The 25071-nt window shown below is 45.1% G+C and overlaps 1 protein-coding gene across 10 annotated transcripts in view; it reads right to left on the bottom strand.

Annotated features, from left to right (window-relative positions):
- Nucleotides 1-25071, bottom strand: part of TFDP2 (transcription factor Dp-2) — a 185289-nt gene that overhangs the window by 63739 nt on the left and 96479 nt on the right. For 2 of the 10 annotated variants that reach the window (XM_006162311.3, XM_027765887.1), the window contains exon 3: nucleotides 8636-8749. The exons of 4 other annotated variants lie outside the window; for them this stretch is intronic. In XM_006162311.3, the coding sequence (XP_006162373.1) occupies nucleotides 8636-8666 (31 nt within the window). In that variant the 5' untranslated portion in view covers nucleotides 8667-8749. Of the gene's footprint in view, nucleotides 1-8166; nucleotides 8302-8635; nucleotides 8750-19194; nucleotides 19216-25071 lie in introns of those variants that run through there. 4 more of the 10 variants (XM_006162312.3, XM_027765890.1, XM_006162310.3 and 1 more) reach the window with 3 other exon arrangements.

Below are 25071 nucleotides of genomic sequence, written 5' to 3'. Positions count from 1 at the left end.
GGATGATTTCTCGCTTTCTGTCTCTATGTCTCTGTCTGTCTGGCGAGCGCACGCGCCCTACAGTGAAAATCTCTCCAAAAAAAAAAAAAGAAAAGAAAAAATAAATGAAATACATGTGTGTCAAGCACCCCACAGCACCCCACAGTGCAGAGGACAGGTCTGAATGCGCGTTCCCACACATCACAGGCATGGGAGCAGCAGCCGGGATGCTGCTGCCACTGTCAGAACACGGGACTTGTAGGGTTTCCCAAATGGACGTCCTTAACAGAATCTTGCCACGAACCAACAGGTGTCTGAAATGACCATAAGCAGCTCTGTATCGCCAGGGTTAAAATGAATCAAAAGACCTTGTGGCAGTCTTTTCCTAGACACTTTCCCAGGAAGATCGAATCTGTCCTCCTGGCTTTGAGAGACATTTTTACTTAGAGGGCACCTTTCAAAAGCTCCTCGTCTCTCTCTCTGTCTCTCTCTCTTTCTTTCTTTGGAGAGGTTTTTACTATAGGGTATGTGCACTCACCAGAAAGAGAGAGACAAAGAGACAGAAAGTGAGAAATCCCCCCCACCCCCACCCTGTGGGGATGGCCACGCCGCAATCCCTTCTCCTCCATTCTCCTCTCGGGATCTTGGGCACACACGCACACACGCCTGGCATGAGTTTTAAGCCAAGACTTAACCAGGACCTCTGCATTTCTTAGGCAAAACCCTCTTAGCTGTGAGCGGGCAGCCCTAAGAGAAAAGAGAAAGGCTCATCTAGCTCTGGGTGCCAGGGCGAGGCAATCTGCCATCTTCCTTCCTTGAGGCCTGAGGGAAGCACACAGAGATGATTCGTAGATTTTTCTCTTATCAATAAGACCTAAGCAAGCGTTTTGATCACTGCCCCGATTCCTATTAGGGCAATGGACTAATTGGGCAGTCTAATTGGGGCAACCTGGCTCGCATCGGGCATGCGCAATTAGGTGATCGAGTTCTTCATTTACCTGTGAGGAAGGTGTGCAGGTGCAGGAAAAGAGCGTGTGGATTCTAATTTAAAAGAAGGACATAGGCAGCGTAAGGGGCCTCCCACTAATGAATATTCATGACCTCTAGTAATAAAATAACGGGTAACTAATACCAAGCGCAAGCGCGGTTGCCCCTGGGCAATCCGCCTGCCCAACAACGTTTTTGGGTGTAGTTCATTTAGTTTCACAACGTTTTTGGGTGTACTTCCTTTCCTTTCTTTCTATTAAACCTTCTTTTCTACCTACTTTATTCGTGGTTACGGTTTTATTTTGCGCCTAGGGACAGATCTCTAATTTTAGTGACCTGGACTCAAAGAACCAAGGACTTCACAATGCAGCTTGACACTCTCCCATCCGTTAACATAATGGGAAACAATACTTGGTTTCGTTTCGTTCCTCAAATTTCAAAACTAAAACATCTTAGAAATCACGTAGTTCATTCTCACCAGTTCTTTTCAGGGCCCTTCACTTTCAAGATGATTTTTTTTTCAAAGCTTTTTTATTTTTAATTATTTTATTTAACCTTATTTATTTTAATTTGACCAGAGAGGAATAGAGAGAGAGAGAGAGAGAAAGGGAGCAAGCCACCAGGTCCGGGACCCAAACCACTGTTGGCCATGTGGGCGTCCAGTACTTTAACCCCCACACTACCTGCCAGCCTGCCTTTCAAGGCTTTTTCAACGTCCACCCCAAAACAACTGCCTCTTCAGGTTTGATCCAGATGCCTTTTTTTTTTTTTTTTTTTGCTAGCTTCTTTATCTTTAATTAAAACATGTCATCTGCTCCTTTGTTACCTTATTCTATCAAGGAAACCTTTTAATTCTTCCTTTCCTCATTTCTCTTCCACCTGCTTAATTAAAATCTCCTCATTTTGAACAGTGCAGCGTCTGGTAATAGCTGAGTCGTTGGCCATCTGTCCTCAGACAGCGCGGTTCTCCCAGGCCCTCCGCAGTTCCCAAATGGGCCTGGCCACAAGATGCTCTGCCGCGGGGAGCGAGTCTCTTGTTGAGCACACACCGGCCTGGCCCGGGCTTCCCCTGGACACCTACAGGATCCGAGCGAGGTGGGGAATCTCTAGTTTTAACAAGCACCTCGGGGGATGCACTAGATCAGGCAACCCCGGGAAAGGGAAAAGGCAGCTTCCAGGCCCCTCTTCCTCTTTGTTCACGTGCAGGGCATAATGGAGTGTAAGTACACTTTTTCTACTACACTGGACTGATCTCTCTTTCCATTTTAAAAGGAGAAAGGGTTAAGTGACCCTGACTTCTTCAGTCTCTTATTCTTAAACGTTCCATTTTTTCAGTGTTTAGCCCATTTCCCCCACTGCGTTTAGCACCATGGCCACAGCCAATTTACTCACCAGATGGCACAGAGACATTGTTTACAGACCTAGTGAAAGAGGCGTAGAGAGCGGCACATTTATCTCCCACCAACAGCCGCTGAATGGCCGGAGGAGATCAGGGCAGCTGGGGCGACCCTGAAGATCCCCGTCGGTGAGTATTCAAGTAGCCAGGAGCCCGTCACTAGAAATCATTCTCACCGACCAGCTCGCAAGCCTTCTTCGATGGATTGCTTTAGGTTTGGATCTAGTGAGACGTTTTCTAACATTGATAAAAGGTGACAATGCCAGCAGACACATCTTGAATTACAAAGCTGGGTTCTTACATTGAAAACTTTAGGACACAAATTCACACAGACCAAGGACCACCCGTGAATCACTTCCAAAGCACTTCTTTTCTTTAGCAAATAAAAGAGCAAGGTTGTATTCCATAATAGCATGCGAAGTAGTTCATTCCAAGTTGCAGTAAGTTACTGATGTTCTTATTTCAACAAGATACTCTACTTGAGGGTTGTTATTTGGAGTTACATTGAAATCAGCTTGGGAAGAGCAAGACATCTTTTTCTTTCTCTTTTCCCCCCAAGGTTATCTATCTCTGTAAAGAAGGAGAGAATATATTCCCGACAGGATGCTGACGCTGTCCCGCCCCAGCCCTGTCAGCCTGGCTCCCTGGCACACGTGACTCTAGCAGTCAGGGAGGTCTCTCTATGTGAACCCAGAACCGCCAGTGTGGCCAGCCTTGCAAGGTACCCAACTCCAGCGCTGCCCCACCTTCTGCCCCCAGAGAGCAAGACAGCTTGAAGTTAGACGTCAAAGTCAAAAAATACTCTTTGTATTAGAAACTTACTTTTAAAACCTTATCTATTAAAGTATCTATGCAAATTTTCATAAGTAAGTTGTCCCGCGTCCCCTGGCACTCAGTTATGTGCTCAGTTAGCGGCCTCTGCATTTTCCAGAGAAACCGCCAAGAGTTGTCAAGTGTTCATAAGCGAGTAGAAGTCAGAGACAAGTTCCCTGCTGACAGTCTCCAGCTTTACGGTTACCATCCGAAAATTAATTTGAAAATTACGTTCTTGAAACTTGGAAGAAAGAGATGGTTCCTGGATCCAGTCACAAGAAAGTTAGCTCAAAACTTACTCAAAGCACAGAACTAGACACTATTTGTACCTGCTCCTGAACAACGATGCAAAAGGTTTCTCTTTTCAGTAAAAATATTAAAATATGCATTAGGCAAATCTCCCCTCCTACCCCACTGTAAAGATGAGAAGATTTTAGGCAGCTATTAATAACTTTTAATTACATGCATATGGGTAAGGCAGGGAGACTGTCTAGACTAGTTACTCTCAGTTTAGTCTGACTTAGGAAACAAAGAATAAATAAGGCTGGAATTCCTCTAACACCTCCATTTTGCACTAAAGTGTTCATATATATGGTTATGTCACTGGACTCCCATGTAATAGACTGCAGTTCAAGCCCCAGTCCCAGATCTCGTGGCTTAAAATTCACGCCAAGTGTACGTGTGTGTGTGCCCAAAGTCCCTAGAGCAGAACGGAGGAGAAAGGATTGTGGCATGGCCATCCTCCTGGGGGTGGTGATTTCTCACTTTCTGTCTCTCTGGTGAACAAAACGCTTACCAAAAAAACACAAAAAAAAAACCAAAAAGGAATCACAGGTACTTCGTTTCCAAAGTCTACTTTTAGTAAATATACATATGTGTGATTGTGGCATGGCCATCCTCCTGGGGGTGGTGAAAAGTAGACTTTGGAAACGAAGTACCTGTGATTCCTTTTTGGTTTTTTTTTTGTGTTTTTTTGGTAAGCGTTTTGTTCACCAGAGAGACAGAAAGTGAGAAATCACCACCCCCAGGAGGATGGCCATGCCACAATCCCTTCTCCTCCATTCTCTTCTCGGGATCTTGGGCACGCACACACACACACACGCATCTGGCGTGAGTTTAAGCTACCAGGTCCAGGACTCGAACCGTGGTCATCTACATGGGAGTCCAGTGACATAGCCATTACGCCAACTGCTGGTCCCATTTCAGTAAATATTTTAAACAGTGACTTGCATATGGAAGTGTTCATTAAAAATTCATGATAATTAAGGAATTACCTCCAGGTGGCAGCTGAATTAGGAACGCTCTTTTCCCCTTCGGATCACGCCGAAGAATTTTTTTTTTTTTTGGAGAGATTTTTGCTATAGGGCGCGTGCGCTCGCCAGACAGACAGAGAGAGACATAGAGACAGAAAGCGAGAAATCACCCCCCAGGAGGGATGGTCACGCCGCAATCCCTTCTCCTCCATTCTCCTCTCGGGATCTTGGGCACGCACGCACACGCGCCCGGCATGAGTTTCAAGCCACCGGGGCCAGGACGCGGACCACGATCGACTACGTGGGAGTCCAGCGACATAGCCATTACGCTAACTGCTGGTTCCCAATGCCAAAGAATTTTTAAGTAACTGCAAATTGATTAAGTTTTTTATATACATAGTACAAATCTTCAGTGTAACAGACATTTATCATATAGAATATCTATCTATATTATAATAAAAACAATGTGCTTAACCACCACCATAATTTGAACATGTACTCAATGGTCCCATGATAATTTACATCTACAGAGATAGTGGAAATTAATCTCAAAGTAGTTCGATTGATTGCTCTTAATTTTTGAATTTAATACTTCCCTGATTTGAAGAGTTAACAGTCCCAACTATTCCCATTTTGCTGTTGCTGAAGCTGTTTTCCTTATGAAGTAACTTACTGTCATGTCTATGTTTGTAATCGTGACTCTTGTTTTTTGAAAACTACAATCTATGGTGCTTTCATAGTTATACACTACACATAGGTCACCAGCTTTTTGTTGGCTTGTTTGTTTGCCCCGAGACAGACAGACAGACAGACAGAGAGACAGAAAAAGGGAAAGCAAGAAAGCAAGCCATCAGGTCCAGGACTCGAACCGCAGTCAACCATGTGGAAGTCCAGTGACTCAACCACCGCGCTACCTGCTGGCCCCTCACCAACTATTTTTTTAAGGCTGTCTACTCTGTCAAAATTTATGTTCTTTGGTCATAATTGTAAAAGCTATCTTTAAGCAAACACATAGTTTGTAAATCCATTTAAAACTTTATGTAAGGTATTTTACTTATATAGAAAAAACTCAATTACTTCAAAGTGCTATTCCTTCAAAAAGCAAGTTGTTTATAGGTCTATTTTAGAATCTTAATCGGAATAATAATCTCATAAATTCGAAACTCTCTAAATGCTGTCACCATTATTTGAATAACAACCAAAAAGAAATCCTCACAGAAGCCCACAGATCTAGCTTAGCTGAGAGCAAGAATTTTTTTTTTTTTTTTTTTTTTTTTGCAGGGGTGAGACATAGGGCAAGTACCCACCTGGGGAAAGACAGAGACAGAGACAGAGACAGAGAGAAAGAAAGTGAGAATCGACCTCCCCAGGGAGGATAGCCACACCTCAATCCCTTCTTCTCCATATTCCTCTTGGGATTTGGGGCATGTGCACCCATGTGCCTAGCATAATTTGCAAGCCAGTGGGTCCAGGACTCAAACCAGTCATCCACGTGAGAGTCCTGCAGCTTAACCACCACACCACCTGCTGGCCCCACAAGAGAAATGTTTCATACACTCCTTGAATGTTGGTATCTTTATCAGTCTTCTCCTTAGATTAATTAGGAAACTATAATATTCGATCTATACACAAGTTTTGAACTATAGCTCAAAGACTTTTTTGACTTTTATTAATTAGTACTAATTTTGCAATGTACAGTATGACAAATATTTAACAAGCACCCATACGTGAATGATCCAGTGCTCAGCACTGTTTTTCCAAGAGCTGACACTAAGAAATGCGTAACGCTGTACGTGTATGAACATACATTACACAAGAGCACAAAATTCCTGTGTTAGCTGTAGAAGGAAAGGTTTTTCCTTTACTCTTGTTGAATTCCACAAATTCAAATGCTGTTTTTCATTTTGACTGTTTTCATGACATGCATGCTGCTTCCAACCTTCTTCCTTCCTACCCTCCCCTAGCAGATAAACATTTCCCGCTTCGTATTAGCAACCAATTTAAGCTTATTATCTTTCATTTTAGAAGCAAAATACAACACATCAATTCAATTAAGCCCGAAATATTCCTCGCACATTTGTTATTCAGAGATAAATAAGCCTCGTGTCATGGTTCTCAGTCGCTCTCAGAAGATGAAACTGTTTATCAGCGTATGCAACTAATGTTTCACACTTCAGCTTCATCCTGCGCTTTTGTACTTACTGTGCAATCGCAAACTTTTGCAACCGAAGTATTTCCTATATGTTTTATATGGCTTAGGTTTTTTTTACAAAATATCCTATATGATTTAATAATCAAATGTTCCCATACCTTAAACGTACTAAAATTACCTTTTGCACATTTTAAGTACACACAATTTTCAAAGATTTTTTTTTTAATCCCCTTTAAAAGGTATGTCACTTATTTGGCTCCTCTGGAGTCTTGTCAAATCCTGAGCATTAAAAGAATACATTTGAAATGACTGGGTTTTATTTATTCACTGATTAAGTCAGATTTATGACCTCTTCTCCCCCATTCCAGCTACCAGGGCTTTGAATGAAACAACCTCAATTGTAACAGAAGAAACATCTGTTGCTTTTTTTCTTAATCAGGGCTTTCCTAACTGAAAGAAGGGCTGTCTGCCTGACCTCTTCCACTCCCCCTCCCCACCCACACTCAGTTCCTTAAAACTTTTTTTTTAAACAAAATGTATTAGTTAAAATTTTACTGTATCTCTTAGAAAAGGCACAGTGTTATCTGGAAACAATCACTTCCTAATTAAAGTTCAAAGAATGACTAGATGCTAAATACAATAAAAAAAAAAGAAAAGAAAAAAAAAAACCAGGCATGTGCCCCACAGAATACAAACTAAAATGCAGGCTTGAAGGGTATACTTGAAAATGATCCGCTTGTCCAAGTTGTCACATTCCCAGCTAAGATTTTCCTCAGTGTCCAGACCCACCTCGCGCCTTGTATATTTTATTTTCTTTGCCAATCCAAGGCTAACATAATGGCAGTCACTACCCCAGAGCCAGACACCAAATGGTGCCACCCACACTCTTCGCGCTGAGCCTCATAATATACCATAAAGCAGTGGAATGCACCAGCCCCTTTATGAGCAAACAATGCCTGAGCTTCATTAGAATACAGCTGACATTTTCAAAGCACAAATACTTTTAAGAAAAAATGTCCTAGGGAGGGGAAAGATCAAAGCACAAATACTTTTAAGAAAAAATGTGCTAGGGAGGGGAAAAAAAAAAAAAAAAAAAGGAATGAAACAGCTATAAAAGCTGAAATATTTTTCAAGTGTCAGGTTGATTTCCAAAGATCCTGAGGGAGCCTATTCTGCTGTGGACAATGTAAAAGTTTTCATAAATGGAAAAGATGTTTAGTTAAGGACAAAGCTTATTTTATGAACTCCAGGGAGGGGGAAAAAAATGAAAGTAAAAACTATCAGTTGAATTGCTTTCCCAAGTTAATAGCCACGAAGGACCTTGCAAATCAATTTCCTCGACTGCTTCTTTAGTTCCTGAATGTGGAAAACCGAGTTCCGGGATGATTCGCACATTTCAATGAATTAATATAAAGTAAAGGAGTGATAAACTAACTCTTCCCCTCCCCCCTCCCCAACCCCCATGCCCTGTAGTTTTTCTCTCTGCAACAAGCCCGGACATCTTGAAGCCTGCCTGCTCCTGGCTGTTTACCAACTTCATATTGCTGCTACTTAAAGAATAGAAAATAAACACTGTGAAAACTCACCGGGCAGTGGGAAGCCGGGGTCCTCTCACCTGGGCTGAGGAAGCATGCCTCCCCCTGCAGTACCGACAACACTCCACAGTCTTTGTTACCATTCACTGGAAACTTGAGACTGTGTCAGCCAGAAGCAATCGAGCTCCGAAGAGCTCAATCTCAAACACTTCTCAATAAAACTAAAAAGATGCTCAAGAAAACCGGCCCCCTGGCTTTGGAAAGACGCGAAGGTTGTCTACAGTCATGAAGGCACTCCAAAGAAACGGAGGTGTTAAGGTTTTAAGAGATGAACGGGCTTTCTGCGTAGAACCTGGCTTACCTAGTAAATTAAAAGGTTTTTTTTTTCCCCCCATTGTTGTTAAAAAAATAAAAAGCACATAAAGTAAAAGTGGAGAAATGATATAATGCCTAACTCCAAGCTAACATTTTTCTATCACTTGAATTTTAAGTAGCTAAAAAAAAATAAGATCAAACTTACTCATGAAACCTGCAACGTTCGAATTAGACATGTCAGAGGATTTGCTGGCTTCAGAGCAGTCGCAAAGCCGGAGACCTTAAAGCATCTTGAAAGTAGAGCAAAACCACCATGAATCTCAGGGGGGGAAAAAAAAGAGGAGAAACTTTTGAAAAACTGGTCGGTGTTTTCTGAACCTGTAATAACTGCCCGGCTCTTGTGGGAGGGAAAAAAAGTCCTAGTCCTGCCCCCTGAGATACGAGGCTATGCTTCAATGCCAAAATGAATGACAGGCCCATTTCTGATATCGACAAAGAGCAGCTTAGTTGTGCTCCATTTTTTCCCCCCACTTTCCCACACAGTTTGAAATTCTAAAGTGTTCAGGTCGATCCCTTTATATCTCGGGTTAAGGCATCTTTCTTCATTTTCTCAAAAGAGAACCCAGTTACGTTGCCCTAAGTTATTAAAATGACTAATATACGTATCTAATCATCTTACTCAGTTTTCTCAGGCAGGAAGCTGTACAAAAGATGACCTCTTAAGTTGCTTTCTAATTCTATTCTTTGCACTATCAGATTACCATATGACTAATTATCAGTCTTAATAAGCCTTCCTGCATTCAGTTATGAGATATGAATAGAAACTAAAAGAAGGTAACATTAAAAATAGAGCAACTGAGATAATAAAATGTTTTTAAAAGAAAAGTTCATTTTGATTCATGTTAGAGAGTGCATGTATGCACATGAGGGAGAAAGGGAGAGGGAGAAGCACCCTGGTGGGCCTTCCAGCTGGTCAGAACCTTGGACACAAGCTCCTGGCCGGCAGGTTTTCAGACCCACCAGGGATCTCACCCCTCAGTCAGCCCTGCGGCTTCCAGGACTGCAATTCACTTTACTACGACTCTATAACCAGGTGGGGCCAATAACAACATTTGTAATCAGCTAGATATAAAAGTACTAAAATACATGTGAATGATCTTACAAATTAAAAACAATAAGTATTTGGGGAACCAGCAGTTAGCGTAATGGCTATGTCCCTGGACTCCCACGTAGTCGACCGCGGTTCGTGTCCCGGACCCGGTGGCTTAAAACTCACGCTGGGCGCGTGTGCGTGCGTGCCCAAGATCCCGAGAGGAAAATGGAGGAGAAGGGATTACAGCATGGCCATCCTCCCTGAGGGGTGATTTCTTGTTTTCTGTCTGTCTGTCTGTCTCTCTCTGTGTGTCTTTCTGTAGAGGGCAAGTGCCCTATAGCAAAAAAACCTCTCCTAAAAAAACAGTAAGTATTTAATCAACAATGTATATTGACTGAATACCCATTATGAGTCAAGCACTGTTTTGCATCCTGAGGCTACAGTAATCAGCACAAAAAAAGAGCTAAACAAAAAACCCTGCCTTGAGTGAGTTTACTCAGATATATATATGTTTTATTAAATTTTAATCACTGTCATTATTTATTTATTTATTTATTTACTTAGTTATTTATTTAATTGAAGTTGACCAGAGAGAGACAGAGGGAGAGAATGAAAGTGAGAAAGCAAGCTGCCAGGTCTGGGGCTTGAACCATGATCAGCCACGTGGGAGTCTAGTCATCTTAACCACCATGCCGTCCACCGGCCCCTAGTCCACTGGCCCCTATTCGGTCGTAAGGAATGGCTCAGTCCCCTGTGAGCACAACTCTCCTGGATGACTAAGGTATCTTTCCTTCTTCAATTAGTTATCACCTTCTCTGCAACATTCCTCTTTGAAAATACGTCTTGATGACAACTCCAGGTGATCAAATATCTGTGCTTTCCTCAGTGCTGTATGCGCATGTGTCTAAAACACCTGTTATACCTCGAATCCTAAATACTCCGAAATAGTTGGATGAGAACTTTTTATTCTTTTTTTTTTTTGGAGAGGTTTTTGCTACAGGATGTGTGCTCACTGGGGAGAGACAGAGAGAAAAGAGAAATTGAGAAATCACCCCCTGAGAGGATGGCCCTGCAGCAATCCCTGCGCCTCCAGTCTCCTCTCGGGATCTTGGGCACGCACGCACATGCGCCTGGCGTGAGTTTAAGCCACCGGGTCCAGGACTCGAACCACGGTCGACTACGTGGGAGTCCAGCAACATAGCCATTACGCCAATTGCTGGTCCCTATATATATATTTTTTTAATATATTTTTGCCATAGGGCATGTGTGCTCACTGGGGAGAGACAGAGAGAAAAGAGAAATTGAGAAATCACCCCCAGAGGTGATGGCCACACTGCAGTCCCTTCTCTTACCTCCTCGTGGGATTGGGGGGCATGCATGCACATGCAGCCAGCAGGTTCTCCAGCCACTGCTGCATGACGAACTACTCAGCTTGCCCCATGGGGTCCTGGGCCTTAACCAACATGCCACCTGCTGGCTGGGTCGGAGCTTTTTCCTACTCAGACTTTTTCTTTGCTAACACATATTACATTTATATGTATACAGACACAGGTTGAAATAGTAGAGAGTGTAAATTAGATTGTAAACATACTAGTGTAAATAAAACTTAAATTATAATATATAGAGCCCCATATCTTTTCATACTAAAATTTGTTTTCATTATCAGATGTGAGGTCATAATATTTGAGTAAAGGAATCTGTTAAAATTCTATAAAAGCTTTTTTTTTTTTAAGAGATTTTTGCGATAGGGTGCATGCACTCACTGGAGAGACAGAAAGACAGAAAGTGAGAAATCACTCCCGCGGGGGGATAGCCATGCCACCCACAATCCCTTCTCCTCCAGTCTCCTCTCAGGATTTTGAGCACACATGCATAAGTGCCTGGTATGAGTTTTAAGTCGCCAGGTTCAGGACTTGAACCGTGGTTGACTAAGTGGGAGTCCAGCAATGAAACCACGATGCTATCTTCTGGTCCCTATAAAAGCTTTTGTTAACAGATTTCAAAGGACTTTTTTTTTTTTTTTTTAAGGTTTTTGCTATAGGGTGTGTGCACTCACCAGAAAGACAGAGAGAGACAGAGAGACAGAAAGTGAGAAATCACCCCCCCAGGGGGGATGGCCATGCCGCAATCCCTTCTCCTCCATTCTCCTCTGGGGATCTTGGGCACACACGCACAAGCCTCCGGGACTCGAACCATGGCTAATGACATGGGAGTCCACTGACATAGCCATTATGCCAACTGCTGGTCCGTCGAAGGACTTTTGAATAAAAGAGAAGAAACTTGGAAATTAACAGAATATGATCAGCTTTGTGCATTGAAATCTTGTATGTTTCTGTCAATTTACATTCTCATATCCCACTTAGCACCATTCTTGATCATATCAGACGATCTTCTTTATAAAGAAGTGTACACCTCTAAGCTGTTGGATCAGCCCCCATTACCCAAGCCCAAGATACTCAGGGGCTGGATATGGTCACATCTACTCTGTTACAGTCTTAAAACAAGAGGAATTAAACTTCTAAGTACTGGGCTTGCCCCTAGCACAGAGCCCTAGGTCCAGGGGGTTGAACCCCACATGGCAGAGCTCGGGTTGAGTCTGGGCCCCATCAGCTGAAAAAACATGAGGGGTATGTACACATGCCCCAGATCGTAAATGGAGAAGAGGACTGTGGCATGACCGTGCTCCATGGGGGGGGGGGGGGGGGGGTGGTGTTCTCTCTCTGGCACACATAACTTGTTCTCTGACATGAAAGAAAAAAAATAAAACAAAATTTCCAGTACTCACGTATAGTCTCCAGACCTCTAAGTAACAGACCTTACCCCCAGCGCAGGACAATGACGGCTAGATTCAAATATAAACAGTCCAGCACATGGGGTTTTTCGTTTGCTCATTTTGCAGTTTTGCCACAGGGCGCATGCACTTGTTGGAGAAAGAGACTGAGAGCGAGAAACTAAGAAGTCGCCCCTCCCCTGGGGTGGGCAGGGGAGGCTGAGCCACAATCTCTTCTCCGCTCTCCTCTCAGAATTTGGGGCATGCACGCACACACCGGCAGCATGTTTTCCTTTCTCTATTTTTAAAAAGAATTATTTATTTAATTTTATTATTTATTTTAATTTGACCAGAGAGAGAGAGAGAGACAGAGAGAAAAAGGGAAAGTGAGAAAGGAAGCCACCAGGTCTGGGACTGGAACCGTGGTCGATCATGTGGGAGTGTTCAGAGCCGCAACCACCATGCCACCTGCTTGCATCCCCCAGAACGGTCTTCAAGTCACGGTTCCAAGACTTGAACCACTCAGCTGGAAATGAGAGATCCAGTACCTTAACGACCATGCCACCTGCTGGCCCCAGCATACTGATTTTTAAAAAGTTTCTTCATTTATTTTTCCATGAGTGAGGGAAACAGAGACAGAGACAGTTCCCTTGACTGGGCCTGACCACAATCACCCCCGGCTGCCCCCCAGATCAGTGGCTTGCATGTCCAGTGTGCTCGGAAGTCACCTTCCCACGTGGTTCAGCCTCTCTGGCTAAACCGTGCACGGTTCGTGGCACTCAGACCCTGTCGGGGTTGATGTCTCTCTGTCTCTCTGACTCAATGGAAGAAATATATTTTTTAAAAACCTATTTAAGTAACATATTAATTATAACAGCTTTTTTAGAAAACATCAAAGGGGACTTGGCATTTTCCCTTCTAGATTGAAAAGTTGATTTATTTGGAGGGGAACTTCCTGTGTTTCCTGGTAAGCTGACAAAATATTAGCCACGTTTAACGGAGAGACGTCTGATTTTACAGGCAGGAATGACACCATGAAGCAGACAGTACTTGGTAACGCCTGCGAGGCGCCCTGTCTCCGGGACCTGGTCAGCGGAGGGAGGTCAGCTATGCCGCCATCTGCAGTCTCGCGGGGGACCTGGTCAGCGGAGGGGGGTCAGCTATGCCGCCATCTGCAGTCTCACGGGGGACCTGGTCAGCAGAGGGGGGTCAGCTATGCCGCCATCTGCAGTCTCACGGGGCGAGGGCTCTCCTCCCCCTCGCGGGCAGCGCTGGTTCGGAGGACGTCACGCCGAGGTCACACCGTGAGGAAGCACCTGCACCTGCTCGTCCTCCCTCCCAGCCTCCGAGAGGCTTTCCGAGGTTCTATCCTGGATGCGCTTGTCTCAAAATCCACCTCGGTCCTTGAAGGACATTTCCTGTTTCTGAGGCTCTATCGCCCCTACAGAGACGACTGCAAAAACCGCACCTCTCACCTGCCTCTTCTTTGCTGGAAACTCGCATTCACAGCCGTCCGCTGGACCTGTCTACACATCCCATACTCCCAACGCAGCGTCCACAGTATCTACCTTTTCCAACTGGCTCACCCTCCTGCATTTCCATCCCTGTTCATGCCATCGCCATCCGGACAGATGATTTTCTTCCTGTCTCACTCCCCCATCCAGATAGGCACACTGGTTTCAGTTCTTTTCTCACACGTCGTTCTCCTCGTAGAAAAACGAACGAGAGGAGAAGGGACTTCTGATGACCTGACGCCTAGAGCTACACCATCTCAAGTGGTGGCTTTGGCCACGTGTGACTACCTAAATTGAGGCCGATGAAGACCAAGTAGAATGCAATCCACTTGGAGCTGCACAAGCGCACACCTCGCGTGCTCCGTGGGGCCAGCGTGGCTGACGCCGCCACCTGGACACAGCAGACACAGGGCACTCCCCTCACCGCAGGAGTACGTCCAACAGCCACGGGCTTTTTACTGGCCCCAAATCCCTACTACGCTTAGCTGGAACTGAGTTAGGGAGGCCGAAGGTGTCACAGGACGGGGAAGGACTTCCCAAGTAACGTAGAAAGGAATCTGCGGGGAGGGGACGTGACTGAAGATGCCAGAGAGGATGGATGGAGTTTACGAATCCACTTGTGGATAAAAGCTGTCGAGCCTTAGAGAAGGGGTATGGTACGGTCAGAATACTGCATCCAAATTCAAGTACTGTCTAGTTACAAGGGCAGAAACCCAAGTCAAAAGACTTCAGAAGGACTGGCTGGTCACCTGGCTCGCGGGATGTAAAAAGAGCTAAGTAATCAAAGTAGAAGGCCGGGGTGCAGCTGGGCCCCAGGAACACCACGGCCGCCATCTCTGTGTCCCCCCGGCTTCTGTCTGTCTCGGCTCCGACTTCTCTCAGGTCAGCACAGCTCCCTCACACGGCGGGAAACGTGCCCACTGCTGGGCACCAGTGTGTCTGCCGGATTCCATGAACTCTCACTCATCCTAGGCCTTAAAATACCAGGGAGATACTCGCTGGCTGAGCCTGGATCGGGTGCTCATTCCTGGCCAATGAAATGTTCTCCCAGTGATGAGGTGCTGGCCCATCAGCGGTGACCGACACTGCAGGAGCTGGTGGGATGGGGGCAGGACTGGCAGAGGAGCTTCTGGGTACCCCACAGTGGGCACGAAAATCACTAGCTTAGCTGCTCTGAACAAGCCATTCCAATGTAAGAGATGAAGTGATCTGCCACTAATCTAGAAAAGGCAAAGTTAAGATTGACTTCAGGGGGACTAGCAGGTAGCATGGTGGTTAAGGCGCTGGACTCCCAAATGGCCGACCTTGGTTCGAGTCCCAGACCTGGCGGCTTGCTTTCTTACTCCCAACCACCACCCCTCCATCTCTCTCTGGTCAAATTATAAACAAAATTAAATAAAAACAATTCTAAAAAAAAAAAAAAAAGTGACTTTAAATTTTCTGAGTCAACAACTGCACTCTTTCATTAGACTATCCCTTATTGGTGTGCTGGTGACGACCACAGATTCCCACGTGGCTGACCATGGCTGGAGTCTCAGACTGACCTGGCAGCTTGCTTTCTCACTTCCCCTCTCTCTCTGGTGAGTGCATGTGCCCTACAGAAAATTTAAAAATAACAATACTAATAAATGAAATAATACTTTTATAAAAAAAGAGAATATTCCTTCATCATCGAGGGGTGTGGTGACCGAGTGCTCCCTGTCACCTCTTCAAGGCCACACTGTCCCCTTTGCAGCAGACTCTTCCATAAGCAGCAAGGACTTCAGCTTTTAAGTACCTCCCTGTTCCGGAACTCCGGTTTTTCCCTCTGCACTGAGGCCCCTGAACATCTAAATGTACTTCCCTTTCTAATTGCTGCCAAATGGAAAACTTTTCCCTTTCTCTCTCTCTTTACCGCCGAATTGTTGAAAAGTACGCTACATATGGCCACTGTGGAAATTTATTTCAGTTTTCTCACCAACTACTCATTAATTATTCATTCTCAAAAAATGTACCAACTGGGGGACCAGTAGTTAGCGTAACGGCTATGTCGCTGAACTCCCATGTAGCCAACCATGGTTTGAGTCCTGGACCCGGTGGCTTAAACTCACTCCGGGCGTGTGTGCGTGCGTGCCCAAGATCCGCAGAGGAGAATGGAGGAGAAGGGATTGCGGCGTGGCCATCCCCCCTGGGGGGTGATTTCTCGCTTTCTGTCTCTCTGTCTCTGTCTTTCTGGCAAGCACATGTGCCCTATAGCAAAAACCTCTCAAGAAAAAAAAGTACCAGCTACCTTCTATACAATAACTACTGTGTTCGGCATTAGGGATACAAAATAAACAAGTCCTTATCCTCCTCCCCCGCCCCCCAAAAAAAGCAATTGCTCAAATGAAACTGCGATGTCTGGAGTGGGCAGTGAGCTCGGCCTCGGTAAACCTAATACCGCGCGCTTACCCTCGTGGACCCTGCTGCTCTTACACATGTGCCCGGAGTAATACTAAAAAGTATCTGCTCTTGGTTTTGGTAAAGACTGTTCCCTTCCTCTTTCTACCCCAACCCGTGGACTGGTTCGTTCCTTCCTTCCTTCCTTCCTTCCTTCCTTCAGAAGGGATTGCGGCGTGACCATCCCCCCTGGGGGGTGATTTCTCGCTTTCTGTCTCTATGTCTCTCTCTGTCTGTCTGGCAAGCGCACGCGCCCTATAGCGAAAATCTCTCCAAAAAAAAAAAAACAAGAGTGCAAGAGGGTCCACCACTAATAATTATGCTAGGACACCAATGAAGCTGTTTGGGAAAACCAGGACGCATGGATTCCTATTTAAAATGTTTCCGTAATTTCCTTCTCCAAATCTTTAAGCATGGCACACACACATACACACACACACACCTATTTAGAATGAATTGCTTCCTTTATCTTAAACGTCTATTACATAATTATTATCATGACTTGTGATAAAGCATACACATCCACGTGAGAGAGAAAGGGATGGACGGAAGGACCCTCTGCTGGGTCAGTCGTGCCACGATCCCCTTCCTTCCGGCCCACGGGACCCTGGGTATGTGCGCCCAGTGTGTTTCCAGGCCCTGGAACTGTGGTCCACGTGTGGCTTCCAGCTCCACGGCCCAGCTGCCAGCTGCACCACGGAAGCTGGTCCATCTCTACATTACACTGACCTTAAGGTCTGTCTTCACTCGGTCCCAGAGAAGAGTCAGCCATGCCAGCTAGAGGGTCTCCTTGGACTTGCCCCACCCATCAGCAACCTCATTACCTCCTCCTGGTGCCCAGAAGCCACTCATAACCTCACTATTCAGATAAGAAAATGAACAAGTGCTAACTGGCATAAATTCTAACAAGCGATAAACTGAGTTCATAATCCAGTTATTTTTCATTTTTATTTATTTAATTTTTTTTGGGGGGAGGTTTCTGCTATAGGGCGTGTGTGCTCACCAGGAAGACAGAGAGAGACAGAGAGACAGAAAGCGAGAAATCACCCCCCAGGGGGGATGGCCATGCTGCGATCCCTTTCCCTCCATTCTCCTCTCAGAATTTTGGGCACGCACGCACACACCGGATCAGTTTTAAACCGCCAGGACTGGGACTCGAACTGCGGTCAACTACATGGGAGTCCAGCAACGTAACCGTTACGCTATCTGTTGTTCCCTCTCTGTTTCTGTTTTTACGATTAGACTACAGTTTTGGATTACTGGGAGAAAGATCTCATGACATCGTAACCGCTAACCAACGTAGGTACGTTAGGTATCCGCTAACCAACGTGACGTGACATGATGACAAAGTGAGCCTTGCGGGTCACCTGCCAAGGTGTTTTCTGTGTTTCTCCATCGTGAAGTCACTCCTCAGCACATGGCCCACTCAGCCAGACACTGCTCTGTGGAGGCGCTATCCTAATGCAGCCCGGAGTAAGGGTGGAAGGGAGTTTAAGCTCTACCTTCCTGAGCAGGGGGCATCTGCATAATTGATTGGGTCCTCGGGAAAGTCATGACACATTTCTGCATAGAAAAAAGTCATGACTTTCCTGACCACCTAATATTTAGAATTCTCCATGAGAAATTTCTCTCTTCTTTCCTATTTATCTATTTGTTTGTTTAAACACTATGGGGTGAGTATGTTCTCAGGTGTTTTTGTTTTATAGTTTAGGTTAGACCCCAACATTATGGTATTTACTTTGTTGCTCAAATTGCTCCACCTTTGGCCACTGGGTACTTTTTCAGGTTAGCTCTCACAAATTAGGCCACAAAAGAGAAATTGCTGTGTTGCTTTGTCATGCCCCAACGTTGTGGTTTTTAAAAACTATTTCCTTATTTTCTGGCCCAGCCACGGTGCTGCAGTGGCAGGACAACAGTCGGCGATGCTGGAAGCCAGATGGGAAGCCAGGGCGCGAGTCCTAGGCTCGCCTGTACACACTGGGCACCGCCCACAGGCCCATGATCCTGGCTGCTGGGAGGACTGGGGAGAGGACGGCACAGGACTCTCGTGTGGAAGCTTGTCGCTGTCTGCTCTCTCATGAAATAAATGAGATTTTAAAATATGATACTCCAGGTTCATCTTACATATTCCCTGCCCACACTCGAGACTAGCTACTTTTCCGAGGAGTACTGGACCCTTTATTGAAGCATGGTACTAGAAGTCAGGATCTGGGTTTGGAGGTGATAATATTTGTTCTCAAACACCCCAAAAGATGTTACTGAAATTACATAAATTTTACTTGCTTTGGAAAAAACAGTCAACTTAAAAATATTTTTCTCTTCTGTGAATATGGAATGACTTTCATTTATTGAGTCTTAGGCGTCTTACTATGTAATAAAACGGCCTTTTATGTTTATCACCACTCACGATAGTAATTTTTTTTTTTTGAGAGGTTTTTGCTATAGGGCACGTGCGCTCGCCAGACAGAAACATGGAGACAGAAAGCGAGAAATCACCCCCCAGGGGGGATGGCCACGCCACAATCCCTTTTCTTCCACTCTCCTTTCAGGATCTTGGGCACGCACGCACACGTGCCCAGCTTGAGTTTAAGCCACCGGGTCCGGGACGTGAACCGCGGTCGACTACGTGGGAGTCCAGCGACATAGCCATTACGCTAACTGCTGGTCCCTCATGATAGTAATTTAATGTTCTTGATATTTCCTCCATCTGCTAATGTAAATCTTTCAGACCTTAAAAGACCCGACCCCCCCCAGCCCAAGTGGGGACTCTGCGAGCCTTTTTACAGCACTGAGCCTCAGTTTGACGTTACAATCGACTGGGAAACTCAAAAATCTGCCTACACCACATGTCAAACCAACTCCCCCAGAATCTCTGAGAGTGAGACCAAGGCAAAGTAGGACATTCGAAAGGCCTCAGGTGATGCCGACGTGCAACTAAGCTGGAGGACCCGCCTGGCCCTTTCACACACCCTCAGGAGGAGATTCTGCCCGGGAAGCATGCGGAGTAAGGCTGCCTCCACCAGGCATGGGTCAGGCCCTCCTTCCTTGGCTGAAATTGGACATCCACGGAACGACAAAGCTTCAACGTTGGCCTTCCTGAAATAAGAAAGGGTATTTTATCCCCTTATATATTTTTTTAAGTTTATTTATTTCTTCCATGAGCAAGAGAAACAGAGAGAGAGAGAGAGAGAGGGAGATGGCACCCCCAACGGGGTCCTGACACTGCCATCTGCCCCCAGATCATGGGCACAGCATACCCAGTGTCCTCAGGGAGCTCTGCAAACAAGATCCCAGAGCCTTCCCGGCCCCACAGAGCGTTGTGCCTTATTGCTGAGCGACTGCCAGCCCGCTCCCCTATTACCCTGCTGTGACTTGAGATGCTCTTGTTACATGATAGTTTAAAAGATAATTCTTGTGAGGCTGCTTTTAAAAAAATACACCCATCCTATCTCATGGGATTCGCACATGATCTGAGTAGGCAAGCCCTAAGACAAATCTGAGTTACTACCGCCATACAATCCCCAGAATCCTTTCCCCATTCTAAAGACCAAGATTTTTTTCTTACAGGTGGAACTTTTTCATTCAAAATAGATGCTCTTTCAGTTTCTCAGTCAAATGTGATTCTTTTTTTTTTTTTGGAGAGGTTTTTGCTATAGGGCGGTGCGCTCGCCAGACAGACAGAGAGAGACAGAGAGACAGAAAGCGAGAAATCACCCCCCAGGGGAGATGGCCACGCCATAGTCCCTTTTCCTCTATTCTCCTCTCGGGATCTTGGGCACACACACACACACACACATACGTGCCCGGCGTGAGTTTAAGCCACCGGGTCCGGGACGCGAACCGTGGTCGACTACGTGGGAGTCCAGCGACATAGCCATTACGCTAACTGCTGGTCCCCAAATGTGATTCTAACAGACATGTCCAGATACAGTCAAATCCCAGCTTAGCTTATGCTGGAATTTCCACTGCAGACATTTATGTTGTAATCCAGCACCTTACTCAAGTTCCTTACTAATGCTAGTAACCTTTTAATTAATATACACTTTTTTTTTTTCCCGAGGCATGTCGTTATAAGCCAGGGCTGGCTCTATAGTCTGGTGGTTAAGGTAGCCAGAACCCACATGGTCATCCACATGGTTTCAGGCCTTGAGAAACACAGTGGGCGTGTGGGCGTGCCCAAAATCAGGAAGGGAGGGAGAGAGGGAGGACGAGGGGTTGCAGAGGACAATGCTCCACGGAGTAAGGTCTTCTCTCTTCTTTTTCTCTGTCTCTTCCTGGCAAGTGCACAACCCCCTGGGGGAACAAAATCCAAAATGCAGAAAAGTATAATGATTCAAACTCACTTTCTGTAGGTCTAAACTCACATACTCTGACTATAGGGAGCTGTAGATCTGAGAATTGCATCTCCCTAACTGCATAATCACAAGGAAGTTATTGAACCTCTGTACTCCAATCTTCTTGTGAGTAACCACTTAATTACATGTAATGAGTAATTTTATGAAGATTTTAATACAGTAGCTGGTACTCAATAAATATTTACTACTACTCTTAATCCCTATTATTATAATCTTTGCTGCCATCTCAGTTGAATCACTTCTCTGTCGATCTGTTGTTTTTTTACCTGCTACTTCAGGTACTGGGTCGGGAAAGTCTTGACACATTTTTTTGCATATGACTTTCCTGATAACCTAATACATTGAGAAAAGCTGATTATAAATAAAATGCCATCTATTATTATCTTGTTTCCTTTTTCTATTTCTTTTTCAGGAGATGATTTCCATCTGTTTCCTAATTATAAGATTTCCTTCTTGGGCTGGCATAAGGCCTGGTGGTTAAGGCAGCTGGGTATCACATAAGCAACTGTGTGCTTCGTGTCCTGGACTCAGGAGCTTGAGAAACACATTGGGCATGTGTGTGTGCGTGCCCAAAATCCTGAAAGGAGAGAGAGGAAAAGGAGAAGAGATTGTGATGTGACCGTTCCCCCAGGGGTGCTTTCTCTCTCTCTCTCTCTTGCTCTGTCTTTCTCTGGTTGGTGCATGCCCCTCTGGCAGGATAAAGCAATAAGATTTCTTTCTTCGTTTTGCAGAATTTCTTAGTAAGCCTCACCATGCCTTTTTAAAAAAAAATTTAAATTTTATTTATTCATTCACTTATTTTACTTATATCAGAGAGAGACACAAACAGACAGAGAGAGAAAGTGTAAGAGTAAGCCACCAGGTCTGGGACTCGAATCATGGATGACCAGGTGGGAGTATCCAGTGCCCTCCCTAACCAGCATGACACCTGCTGGTCCCCTTGCCATGTCTTTTTTAAAAAATCCTGTCATTTATTTTAAAGTTGAGAAATTTATGTAGGTTTGGTGTTTACTAAGAAAAAAGGTTAATTCTAGTTGATCTTTCCCCTTTCCTGCTCTCTCAGGTATTTTTTTACTTTTTAACTCTCAACTCTTTCACAGGAGAAGACCGATTATTTGGCCAAACGTCTAGTGTTAAGCAGTCATGCAATATTACGGCTCTCATCTATTTCGGGGTCAGGGATCTCTTTGAGGATCCTATTAAGATGATACACTGGGACCAGCAGTTGGTTCAATGGCTGTGTCACTGGATTCCCATGTAGTCGACTGTGGTACGAGTCCCAGACCCACACCAGGCGCATGTCTGCCCAAAACCCCAACAGAATGGAGAAGGGATTGCAGCGTGGCCATCCCCCCTGGGGGGTGATTTTTCACTTTCTGTCTCTCTCTTTCTGGCAAATGCAAGCACCCTATAGCACAAAACCTCTCAAAACAAACAAACAAAAAAGATGATACACTCTCTCTAGAGCACAAATTCTGCTCAACGATGCAGTCTGTCATGCTTTGGTCAACCTGTGGATTCTAGGTTCAGGATTTCCTGATTCACTATGGCTCTGCCACACTAAGACTGTGCCTGTGCCTTGTCACATGTGCATGTCATTAATAATTTAACCTGGATACTTTGAGACAGAATAAAGTTCTTCCCTAGGCAAAAACGGCATAACCAAGAGCTGTGTAAACTGGCGATCGGTACCAGGGGGTTCACTAACTCTTCCATTTACTTAGGAATATTTTCAATCGTCCACAGTGAAAAGTTCCATTCGTGTGTCTGCCGGAGGTAGGACCTAGAAAATATCTATCGCTTTCACGGATTTTCTCTTCTCAGTCCCTTGCGACTACTACTCCCGTCACGGCTGAAAAGGCAACACAGCCAATCTGCTTGGGCCCCAGCCTTTTCAGAACTGCGGTCACCGCGGGAAGGGGAGAGGTGATGATAAGAGGGGTGGGCGGGAAAGGGAGTCCTGGGTGCTGCAGATAGCCCAGGCAGCAGGCGTGCTGTCGGCCAGCCAGCTGCAGAGCTCCGCTTTCTTAATAGAGGGACGAAACCTACGTGGGGCGGCAACCTACCTTCTTCCTGCCTGTCCCCCTACTCTCCTGCAGGCATCTATATTTTTACTCACGGGAATTCCTCCTGATGCTTGGCGTATTTTCATTTGCATTGCTAGTGTCTGATTCTCTTTGTAAACTTGCTTCTCTGTGTACTTTTATAAATTTGAACATGAACAAGTAGAGGAGATTAAATCAGGTCCCGCTAGCTGGCTGCCAGCTAAACTCTGGCTTCTCATAGTAGAACTCCTGGGGCCAAACTGTCCTACAATAACCCAGCACGTGTTCAACCTGGAAGCAGCAGATAAGTGCAGGAGACAGCTCCTCTCCTGCTCTCGCCTCCCTTCACCTCCTGCCTGACGGAAGCAGAAATACGCTCGGGGACATAACCGGCCCACGCTGGATAGTGCCAGGTAAAAGAGGAAGGGACATTTTTCTGTTGTTCTTTTTATTATTATTTTAAAGTTTTTAAGAAGATTTATTTATTTTCAATTTCATTTACTAACATTATTCTTCCATTTTGACCAGAGAAAGAAAGACAGAAAGGGAGAGTGTGAAAGCAAGTCACCAGGTCTGGGACTTGAACCATGAGATCCCAGCGCCTCCACCATCACACCACCTGCTGGTCCCATTCTTTATTATTATTTTTTTATTCGTTTTTTTTTTCTTTTGCCTTAGGGCATGTGCGCTCACTGGAGAGAGACAGAGAAGGAAAGTCTGAAATCACCCCTCCCCTGGGAGGGTTGCCACACTGCAATACCCTCTCCTCCATTCTCCTATCAGGAATGTGAGCACACACACACACACACACATGCACCTGGCGTGATTTTCATGCCACCAGGTCTGGGACTTAAACCACATGTATGCACATCCAAAATCCCAACAGAAAAATGGAGAAGGAATTGTGGTGTGGCCATACCCTGGGAGGGTGATTTCACACTTATTCTCTGTATCTCTCTATTTCTCTCCAGGGAGTGCACACACCCTGTGGGAAAAATGTAAAAAAAAAAATGTAAATAAAATTTTAATTCTGGGTCAGCCAGTAGTGTGGCAGTTGGAGCAGCTGGATCCTACATGGTTGATGGCTCAGTTCAAGTCCCAGACCTGGAGGCTTGAGAAATGCACCAGGCGCATGTGCATGTATGCCCGAAGTCCAGAGGAGGATGAAGGAGAAGGGACTGTCACAAAGCCATGCCCCCCAGGGGGTGATCTCTCGTTTTCCTTCTCTTTCTCCTCTCTCCCTCCAGCAAGTGTACATGACCCACAGCAAAAACTGACATAAAAAATTTAATCCTCTGAAAATGAGATAAAGCAAGATGGCAACTGAGGTTGAAAAGTACCTCAGGGGGACCAGCAGTTGACGTTATGGCTATGTCGCTGGACTCCCATGTAGTCGACCATGGTTCAAGTCTTGGACCCAGTGGTTTCAACTCACGCCGGGCGTGTGTGTGTGTACGTGCCCAAGATCCCGAGAGGAGCATGGAGGAGAAGGGATTGCAGCGTGGCCATCACCCCTGGGGGGTGATTTCTCGCTTTCTGTCTCTCTGTCTCTCTCTTTCTGGAGAGCGCATGCGCCCTGTAGCAAAAACCTCTCCAAAGAAAACAAAAAAAGAAAGAAAGAAAATACATTGGGCATGTGTACATGCAGACCCCAAATTTTGACAGTTTGGGGAAATCGAGAAGGGAGGGGCGTGATCACGCCTTACTGAGGGGATGCTTTCCCCTGCTGACCCAACTGTTTTTCGCAGGCGAGTCCATGTGCCCTCTGGCAAAATTTTAAAAAGAAAGGAAATAAGTAAAACTATAAGTAAATATTGTCTATGTGGAAAATCCTATGGAATCTAGTCAAAATTTATTGGTAGTGAGTTTAGTAAGGTCATAGGCATCAAGGTCAATATACAGAAATCAACTGCATTTCTATATTCTACCAACAGAACCCTAAAAATACAATTTATAATAGTGTCAAAAAAATCAAGTACTTAAGGGTAAACTTAACGAAACCTGTATAAGACCTGTACAATGGGGCCAGCTTGTGCCAGGGTAATTAAAGTGGCTGGATACCACCTTAATTAGCCAACTGGGCGGTTCAAGTCTTGAACCTGGTTGCTTGAGAAACACGCCAGGCCCATGAGCATTAGTGCCCAGAGTCCGAGAAGGAGGGAGAGATGACGGAGAAGGGATTATGCTGTGACCACTCCCCACCAGGGCTGCTTCCTTACTTTTTCTCTCTTTCTTTGTCTCCCTGTCTCTCTCTTCGGCAAGCACATGCATCCTATGGAGAATTAAAAAAAAAAAAAAAAAAAAAAAGACGTGTACAATAAAAACTGCAAAATAAGCGAGAGAAAACTACAGAAGTTAAGAGGGATAAGTTATGGTCATAAATTGGAAGCTTCAATACTGTTAACATGTCAATTGTTCCCTATTTATTTATTTATTTTGAGAGGTT

This window comes from Tupaia chinensis, unplaced genomic scaffold, assembly GCF_000334495.1.
Source record: "Tupaia chinensis unplaced genomic scaffold, TupChi_1.0 Scaffold139833_1, whole genome shotgun sequence".
NCBI classification, from domain to species: Eukaryota; Metazoa; Chordata; class Mammalia; order Scandentia; family Tupaiidae; genus Tupaia; species Tupaia belangeri.
Note: the sequence above shows the minus strand (reverse complement) of the source record. Positions and strands in the feature narration are given on the sequence as shown.